General features: G+C 43.0%; 3 protein-coding genes across 8 annotated transcripts in view; 1 reads left to right on the top strand and 2 right to left on the bottom strand.

The window, feature by feature from the left end:
- OSGEPL1 (O-sialoglycoprotein endopeptidase like 1) overlaps window positions 1–376 on the bottom strand; it is a 17,132-nt gene extending 16,756 nt beyond the window's left edge. For 2 of the 5 annotated variants that reach the window (XM_019554003.1, XM_019554005.1), the window contains exon 1: window positions 133–376. The gene's annotated coding sequence lies outside the window, so the exon portion shown is untranslated. Of the gene's footprint in view, window positions 1–68 lie in introns of all 5 variants that reach the window. The other 3 variants (XM_019554002.1, XM_019554006.1, XM_019554004.1) reach the window with 2 other exon arrangements.
- A 469-nt stretch (window positions 377–845) lies between these two features.
- ORMDL1 (ORMDL sphingolipid biosynthesis regulator 1) lies at window positions 846–8,802 on the bottom strand. Of its 2 annotated transcripts, none has more exons than XM_019554007.1 (4): window positions 8,715–8,802; window positions 7,680–7,858; window positions 5,131–5,282; window positions 846–2,923 (listed from the first exon to the last, which is right to left on the bottom strand). In XM_019554007.1, the coding sequence occupies exons 2-4, from the start codon at window positions 7,851–7,853 to the stop codon at window positions 2,788–2,790; spliced, it is 462 nt and encodes a 153-aa protein (XP_019409552.1). In that variant the 5' UTR covers window positions 7,854–7,858; window positions 8,715–8,802; the 3' UTR covers window positions 846–2,787. The 2 variants fall into 2 exon arrangements, with proteins under 2 accessions (XP_019409552.1, XP_019409553.1); XM_019554008.1 differs by lacking the exon at window positions 8,715–8,802 and adding an exon at window positions 8,223–8,526 and having other exon boundaries at window positions 7,680–7,860.
- A 27-nt stretch (window positions 8,803–8,829) lies between these two features.
- The window catches only part of PMS1 (PMS1 homolog 1, mismatch repair system component), a 78,216-nt gene continuing 77,676 nt past the window's right edge, over window positions 8,830–9,369 (top strand). Inside the window, exons 1-2 of the mRNA XM_019554000.1 lie at window positions 8,830–8,914; window positions 9,122–9,235. The gene's annotated coding sequence lies outside the window, so the exon portion shown is untranslated. The remainder of the gene's footprint in view (window positions 8,915–9,121; window positions 9,236–9,369) is intronic.

Raw genomic sequence — 9,369 nt, 5'->3', positions numbered from 1 at the left:
CTGCCAGGCGTGGGGACCTCCCCGCCACCTTCCTCCTCTCCCAGGGCAGAGGTCTCTCCCCCCTTTACTTTTGGCTCGTGCCCGGTTCCACAAGGGTGAAGCCTCCGGCTCGCGAGACGCCCAGGGACTCACCACCCGAGTAAGGCGCGATCACGTGACCGGGCGCGTCACAGCGACGGGACGGGGTGCGCCGGCGCCATTTTCATTAAGGGAAAATAGAAAAGCAGAGGAGTTGCGATAGCCATCCTTGTTAAGAAAGTGGCCTCCCTTCCCCCGGGCTTTTATCTGCTGGGTGGAGACGTCTTCAACGCCGTCACGCGCTGGGGGCGCATCAGAGGCGGCCCCGGGCTGGTTGGGCTGCGCGCGCAGCGGCTCCTGCCTTGCCTGTAGCTGGTGTCCCGGTCGCGACGTGGAAAGAGCTGGCGCTCGAGGCTCCCCGGCAGGTGCTGGGACACCCGAGCAGCGAGCTGCGCCGTTTGCTCGGCTTGGGTTGTGCTGCGAGGCCAGTGTCCCCCTCACGCACACGCACGCCCTCTGAAGCAACCTGCCCAATACTTTATTCCTTGATGCCTCATGTAATAAATGGGTGTCACCACGGTGCACGTGGCTCGTTCCCGCGTGTAAGCTCATGTGACAAACTGCTTGTTTACCTTAGCTGCCTGAAGGCTGGGCTGGGCTGGGCTGGCTCCTGGGCTCGGACCTGCCATTTGGAAGAGGTGGGTTAGATGCATGCATGCAAATACCCCTTCATTAACTGGCTGAAGGAAGCATGCCACCTTACATGGGTTGGGGTGGATGAAAGTGTGTGCGTTTTGGACTGCAACCAAGAAAATTAATCGAAGCCATTTCACAGACCAGATTTTTAATTCCATAAACCACATAAGCCACTGGAAAAGGAAAAATAATACCCTATTACAAATATGTCTTTCACAATTACTAAGAGGTTTTTCTGTCCATCTCTAGACAAGTTTCACATAGTGTTTCAAACACTAATTCTATGTTCCCCTCAGTCTATTTACAAGAACATGCCACCAATTTGTGGTCTGAAGCGTCTTTTGGTGAAACAAAGTAACTTGTACAAAATCAATCAATCAATGTTACTTACAGTTAGTTTAAAACAATGATTTGCAAAAAGAAAAGTTTTCAGTGAGCTAGGATAGTCTGCTGAAGCAAAATCTTTTTTTAAAGGGAACCAATTATCTGTTCCTACATAATCATCTGTTTGAATACTGATCTGTTTCGAAGAGTCAAAACATTTCACAGGACGAGAATACCTTATCGGCTATAATGCTTCACTCCTTCTATCCACAAAGTAGCCGGAGGAACCCTCTTTTTAATTAGCAAGAAAGATATTACAAATCAGTGGCTAAATGTGAGGGAACGTTGCTAATCAACAGAGCACTAATGGAGGTTGGTTTTTCTGCAGGTACATGTATGTATGTAGCCCAGACTTAAGCCAGGGCCAGGCCACTTAAATAAATACCTTCCACAAGCTGCAGGAAAGCTCCTTATTCAAGCTAAACTTCTCAGCTGGATGTCGTGCCTAATTTGTAGGATTGTTCTTCTAATTCCCCTCCCTACAGACAAGAAAAAAAAAATACTCGACCTTCACATAAATACATGCCTCACTCTAGAATTAGAATCATCTCAAAGAGTAATGCCATGTTATTTAGTAGTACAGTCACCCTTGCCACTGAATATTCCTATGTTCCTTGAACTTCTGGTTGAGACTGCAGAAATGCAAATGATAGCTGCTTTCTTTTGCTTGGCCACATAACTAATACACATACCTTAGCTCTTTTGGGGCTTGCACTTGTAATTAATGAGTTAAAGAAAGTTTCAGCTAGATACACCCCAGCCACCTGTTTAAACTTCCAAACTGGAACTGCCTCTCCTCAAGGAATAATAAAACAAAGAGACTATTACAGACCTCCTAACCACTAGAGCATTACCTGTCAGTCAGCTATCAGAGTAAACTGCTCAAAAGGGAAACATGGTGTAATTTTTTTTTCCTCTCAGAAACTAGTACTATACTTAGTTTCTCAGAATAAAGCAGCCTTCTGGCAAGCAACAAGTAGCATGCAAAACAACAATGACCAGATTCCTAAGTATCTGAAAAGTGGGTTAACAAGTTGATGTAGAAATCCCCTGAGTTGTCAGGTAAGACTGGAGAAAATTCTGTGAGAAAGGTCATATGAACAGATAATGCATGTACTATTAGGTCACAGCAGCTGCTGTAGTACCTATAGCTAGACAGAGAAATTCTTGAACTGGTAAAAAATAGTGTCATTTATGGTCCAAAAAGAATAAATGGCTTCTTTTACATAATTAAGAATTAAAGGACTCCAGTTCTTTACTAGAAGAGTTACCATTCTTTTACTCGGTTTTCACTATAGTTGTCTGAATGATTTCTGAAACATTGCCCACCTCTACACTTCAGCTTACTCAAGTTATTCATACCCTCTTTTCAAACCATTTACATCAGTGAGATATAGCGTCTTAGTGCTGATTAAAGTTTTAGAGCTGGGCCTGCCCAGTCCCTCACAGAAAATTTCTCATTAAAAGCAATAATTAACATTCACATTAAATATGTAGAGGCACCTTCTTATAAGTCTACTCGTCTTCCAAACAGAATCCAAAGAAGTAACAGTTAGACCTCAGGCATACAAGTGTCTCATTGTATGTTACTAGATAAACAGCACAGCAGACTGTCGTTTTCCTTCTCTTGAGAAAAATGAGTTGCCATGTCAGGTTTTGATCAGAATGCTTTGGTTCCATAATGCTGGCTTAATATTTGTTGATGCCAAAGATTCTAACACCGTGCAGCTGGGGCAATTTTGGGATAAGCACGCTTAGAAGAGAAGCTGTGTTGACAACGAAATGTGCTGGGTCATATTTGGTGTAGAAGCTTGCCAGAAAATACCTGTAGAAAGACAGGGAGTCAACAAAAGTCTTTTAAAAAAAGTGAAACATATTTTAAAGTAGTTTGAGTCACTAAGGGACTGAGGAAGGGTAATTATTAAAAAGTAGGAAGCTGAAACAGGACTTTTATTCCAGAATAATTTTTTTTGTTTGTTTGTTTTTAAATACCTTCACCCAATTATGGCTCTAAGTACGTTCCTTTCAGAACCCATATTTTGAGGGTTTGGGCCATAATTCTAAAAAGTAACTCGGCTAAAATCCACCACCCTCATCTTTTCCTCCTGAACTCTGGAACTAAATTCCAAGGTCAACTGGAGATTCATCTTTTAAACCAGAAAGGTTGTTTAATATTTTAATGCAACTAAAGATAAAGTTATTTAAAGTTGCTTAACATGCTCAGTAATAAAGCATTTGAACTGTGGTACAACAACAAATGAAGTTGAATGCATCCATGAACAGAAAGGTCTTTAAAGACAAGCTGCCCACAAACTTTTTCATTTTTCCACTGCAAATTTGCTTTTGTAATTTAGATAGATCACAACCAGTTCAACAGGAAAAGTTAGAAAACATGCCACAGATTCCAGCTTACTGCCAATTTTTCTATACTTTCATAAAGCCTGTAGTCTCTCTTACTTTTTTCATCTGCCACATAATAAAGAGTGGTGCTGTAAAATTTCCCCTCCTGGATAGGGTTTGTTTTTTTGTTTTTGTTTTTTTTAAAATTTTATGATGTCTAAAACAGCATGTTGATATTTTTCTTACACTTTCAGAGTATAGGGCAGTGATTCAAAAATACTTTTTTCTTTTCAAGGAAAAGATGCTTACTTTTTAGTGAAAAAGTTGGGAAGCTTATTGCCTGAACTATTGCAACATTGTGTTTTTGAGAGTTTCTACCACTTATGCTTGTGAAACAGTCTTATAAAAAGTGATGCAATGTAGGATTCTCTTCTCAAGCCTGCAGGCAAATACGCAAGCGTTACTGCTGGTAGAAGCTTTTTCAAACTGGTGAAGAAGCATAACAGATTATGAAGTCTTTCATTGTTACTTTTCAGAACCCTGTGGGTACAAATCAGGTCAACTGCTCTTGCCTAGAAGGCCTTGAAATAATTTGTTGGGGGGAGAGAAAAATGGAGAGAGAACAGACCCAAGAAGGTGCCAGGAAACATATACTGCTAGAGACTGCCATCTATTGCAGTAGTTAGAAGCACAAGTGAAAGAATAGTGTGGTGTTGGGATAGAAGAAAAACTAGAAGAAAGTTTTCCTCTCTCAAAACAGAAGATCATTGGGAAGGTCATGATTTATCAACTGAATTATTATTATAGAGTCCATGAACACCTGAAAATACTGGCATACACCGGCTTCTCAGCACTTGGGTAAAGACAGCAGTGTCTCTGGACGTTACCTGTGGCCACTCTTCTCATCTTACATTTCTGGCTGCTTGCTTGGAGTTTCCATATCCTAACTAGTCAGCATACAGAAATTTTTCAAATGCTGGTACAGGGCCTGATCCAGTAATTTGCTGAGCAAGCTTAGCTTCCACAGATGTCAATATGAGCTCTAAGCTTTTGAAATAATATTTAGCACCATGTAGGATTGGTCCCATAGTACTGAATGAATTTCCTTCCACTTGCTGATTTGTTATGCAGCTATAATTCTGTTCACACAGGCTACAGTGTGCAAAAATTCTGTTTAACTGTGCATTTACCCAACTAGTGTAAATAGAAATAACACTATTCATAGAGTACAAAGCTGGTCTATAACACTATGGAGTTATTCAGTAGGAAATGTTAGCTATGAAATAAAGCAAGAAACACATTTTTAATATTTACATGCGACTATGAAATCACAAGTACTGCAATCAGACTTACAGTAATGGGTGCACTTGCTACTGTATGAAGTTTAATTGTAAGCTGTCTTAATTAAAGGGCCCAGCCCTACAATTCCTTACCTTTATGCTTATTAGTAAGCATCTGCAAAACTGAGTCTCAGTCTCACAAATCCAGTTTGAAGATAAAAAGAACTGTAGACCAACTTCATCCCCCTTCAAATGCATTCCCCTTAAACTTTGTCAAATGGAGGCAAAATTAGTATGAAAAAAATGTAAAGACTTACTAATTTGTTCAATGCAGCTTTTTATCATCTAATATCTTAAATCCAACATTGAGTGCACACATAATAGAGAATGACTGTAATAGCTCAGAACTCACAGAATTATTGGAGAGATCGTGAAAAATTTTCTTGAGGATGTAAACTGTACTCCGTAGTCTAACTGCTCCCAGTGCGTTAGTAGCCTAGCTTTACCCTGGTCAGGTGTTTCAAAAGGAGTTCCTTTTACAGCATGCAAAAACACATACATTCCCTGGGGAAAAAAGACCAGAAAGAGTAGTATTCTTATTTTTAACAGTGTTATAGATTACAAGGACAGTGTTAGGTTGTGTATAAATACCAGTAAGGGAGTTCTTGCCTGGAACTAGAAACCTGAACAAAGCATTGGGAGGGGTGAAAACAGAGAAAGGCAAAGACATGAAGTAACTTGCATAAAGTTGGTGCATGGCAAAGCCAATTACAGAACCAAAAATCTCTTAATTCCCAATCTAGCATTCTATCCACTACATTGTACTACAAGGGTTGCATGAAGAACAGAGTTTTAGAGGGGAAAATCCTACTAAGTTCAGGCCTGGCAATTTACATAAGTAAACAAACCTTACAAAATATTATTTATGTTCAGTAGTGAAGAATAAGTGGACCTTGCTTTTTACATTCCCTTCATGTTTGAATAATGAAGAAATCATAACAGATTTTTATTTATTTTCAGAAGCCTTCTTGACCCATTGCTGAATAAACACTTTGTAGCTCACTTCCCAGTGATCTTCCACACACCATTTGTCTATCTCATCGCTGGTCATCCTCTGCTGTGATGACCCAATACCTTTACTTCTTTAATTACTTTTTCAAAGTCATCTCCATCTCAGTACATGACTTGAGCAAATACGTAAGTTTGCACATGCCAATTTTGGACAACAGAGGCCCAATTTTTTAAGATGTATGTCTAACATATGTGCCAGTCATCTTTTTGCTCAGAATCTCTGCAGGAACTCTCTCAAAGGCTTTACATTTCTACCTGTTAACAGTAATTAGTTTCTCATAATTCATATATTTATATACCGCTATAGGGGGAAGGAAAAAAAAGCTTCCATATAGGAGGCCTCAGCCAAGCAAGCCATTCCTACGTTTCTTCCAGCGTCTAAGAAAATATATAATCCTGGGTAACTAAAAATCATCTATTAAATTTGGCTGCTAATTGTGATTATTACTTGCATCTAATTTTTATTAACTGAATTTCATTTCTGCCATGGTCAGGGAAAGTTCGTGATCTTCACTACCACTTTTTACCAACTTCAACATTAGCTGCATTGTACTGAGAGCTCTAGCGAAGAAATAGGCATCAGAGGCCAATTAAGAAGTAACTGCACAAATGGAAATGCCAGTGCTTTCTACACACAGTCAAATCTTTCCAATGCTTGGCCCATGCATGTGCTCGATAGGTCCAGGAACAACATACATCTTCTCATCCCTTTTCTATCCAGCACTGTCATTTGCTGCTGCTGGGCATTGCTGACAGTAGACGCTTGTGATGAATTAAGTGAGATGCTCTCAAATTCCCTTGACTGCCAATATCCTCTAGTCATGGCCCTGTTATTCCCAGAGAGATTATGCCAGATGCAGTAAACTGCATAATTAGCTTTCACTCTGTTTAGTAAGACAAGAGCCCTTGAGAAAAAGTGATGTTAGACTAGATTTCTCTAGGATAGCATCCTTTCTTTTTGAGGTAGGGCAGATTTTACACAATCTTATCATTTTTATAAAACCTTCAATAACCCAGAAATGACGACTCTAATTATGATACACTGTCGTATTATGGCTCATTTGTCTAAACCTGATGTAATCCAAATTTTTACTCATACATACATATTTTAAGATTATTTTTTACATATTTACATAATCTTATGGAATGATTTGAGCAAGAACATAAAATTTTTAAGCCCTCAAACTTGCAAACATTTATGCAAATGAGTAATTTTATATACATCAATATTTCCACTCACTGAAGTGCTGGCCAAGTATTTGCAGGGTCTGGGTGAAAGAATTTAACTATGGTCATGAACCAGAGTCCACTGAAATCAGTGGGTGTCTTTCAGTGAGATTCTTATTAGGCCTTGCATAGAGATAGCATACTTAAAAAAAAAACCAAACAGGCAAGTTATGTTGTCCCAAAGTTTAAACATGAAGCAGAGAGCTTAACAAATGTTTCTATCCTAGGTCTGTGCATCTAAAATACTGTAATTATATATCTTCTGTGGCCTCCAAGTGAATTCGTCAACTATATTAGCAGCTAATATCATTAGATTATACGTTGAGTATATATTTACCTTGGTATAGGTTACCTCCCAGCAACACTAGAATTATCTGTTCAGATTTAACAGAATCCAGGGTAGATTGTAACACATTTGGTATTTATGATCTGTAACATCCAGATTTAGCTTCCTAAACTCTCTGTTCATTTTAATTTAAAGAAAATCTTCACAGTAACCTATTGTGTCTCCCTTCATAAAGGTATATAATACATGGGATTTTGAACAAGCTCATTGCAGAAGATGCTTTGGTTACCTTGACACCCGAGAGTTATTTGAATTTTTTTCCCCTTGCCCTTAAATACCTGGCATTTCTAATGTCTGTTACAAGTCAAAGCACTCACCAGATTGTGAATCACATTTGTTAAGGTCCATGCAACAGGAACGCTAAAGAAGGGAATGCTGAGCAAGACAATGTGAAGCATGGCAACTCCAAGCGTGTATGTCAGCCACATCCCTCGACTGTTCATCACCCTGGTGTTCGGATTTACCTCGCTGTGGGCAACTCCAACGTTCATGTTTACTGTATACAGATAAAATGGTATGAAGGCTGAGAGTCCTGAATTATGGATATATTCAACATATTCCACATATAAATTATCTACACTGGGTAAACATGGCTGAAAGGAATGTGTATGTCAGGACTTCTACTGTTTAGCCTAATGTTTTGTTCTGGGGCATATTATTTAACAGTGCTGTACCTCTGTTTTTCTATTAGTGAAAGGACAGGAACTCCCACCTGACAGGGCTGTCACTTGGCCTTGAGTTAACAAAGCCCTTTGAATTCCTCAAATAAAAGGCCGGTCATAACAATTACATATGAAAGTTGAATGACCCGCCAGGAGAGGAAAAACATACATGGCTTAAGAAGAGCTAGTCCTACTTATCTCTCTCCACCTCTTTGGCCTGCCTGCTTCTGGCTTTATCTTCTTCTCCTATTGCTGGCAGGGTGCTGCTCCCCTGGCCTCCAAGCAGTGCAGCTTCACATTCAGAGCACGTTTGGTTAAGGATGCCACGTCGTCCAGGGCTGGCAGACTACAACTAAACCCAGAGCCAGAGGGGGGCCAGGGTGGTCCCAGCCTGTTCTCAGGCGACCCCGTTTCCAACCGGGGTTCAAGCTCCTTAAGCCCCAGAGCCCGGCTGTGAAAAGCCAGCGGTAGGACGGCCACAAAGCAGAGGCTCCCACAATCTCCGGCTCGGCTGGGCTCGGCTCTGCTGCGCTGCTCCGCTCCCCTCCCCTCGGACCCCAGGCCCCGCCGGGCCAGCAAAGAAGCAAGGCCATCCCGCCGCGGGGCTCCCGCCCACCCAGGCGGGCCCGGGGCCTCCACGGCAGCCGCTGCCCCGCGCCCCCCGGCCGAGCCCAGCGCGGAAGCACCTACCGCCCAGTACCTCCGCGGCCCTACCAGCGCAGCGCAGCGCAGCCCAACTCCGACCGCCTCCCGCCACCCGCTTCGGCGCGCCCGCCCGCTGTGGCAAGGCTGGGCGGGGCAGGGGGCGGGGCGGACTCCCAGCGGTTCCCGGGCTGGCGGCGCTGGGAGGCGCAGCCGCGGGCCCAGCTAGCGTGGTTGTCCCGGAGCAGGTAGCGTGGGCTGGTGGCGTGCCCCCTGGCCCGGCCCGGCCCGGCCCCCGGGACTCGCTTTGCAGCCGGACAGGGCATGTGCGGCGCCCTCGTCTCCTCTTCTCTGGTGTCGCGTTGCGGTCTCGGCCTGCCCGAGGTGTCCCCCTCCTGCGGCAGGCAGCCCTCGCCTCTGGGCCCCGCCGCTCACAGCTTTGCTTTGGCCCTTAGGAGACAAACGCGTGTCGCAGCGCCCGGCCTGGCTCGGGTCCCGCCCGGCTCCCACCTTTAAGGCATTATCCCCTTCCTCCAGCTGGGATCTGCGGGTCTCGCCTCACTAAGCAGGTGAGTGATGAAAAGAGGCAGGTGGGCACCCTCCTGTCACCCGTTTCGCATTTCATAGATTTCATAGATTTCATAGACATTAGGGCTGAAAGGGACCTCGGGAGATCATCGAGTCCAGCCCCCTGCCCAAAGGG

This window comes from Crocodylus porosus, unplaced genomic scaffold, assembly GCF_001723895.1.
Source record: "Crocodylus porosus isolate Cpor-Errol unplaced genomic scaffold, CroPor_comp1, whole genome shotgun sequence".
NCBI classification, from domain to species: domain Eukaryota; kingdom Metazoa; phylum Chordata; order Crocodylia; family Crocodylidae; genus Crocodylus; species Crocodylus porosus.
This window is presented reverse-complemented; position numbering and strand designations above follow the sequence as displayed.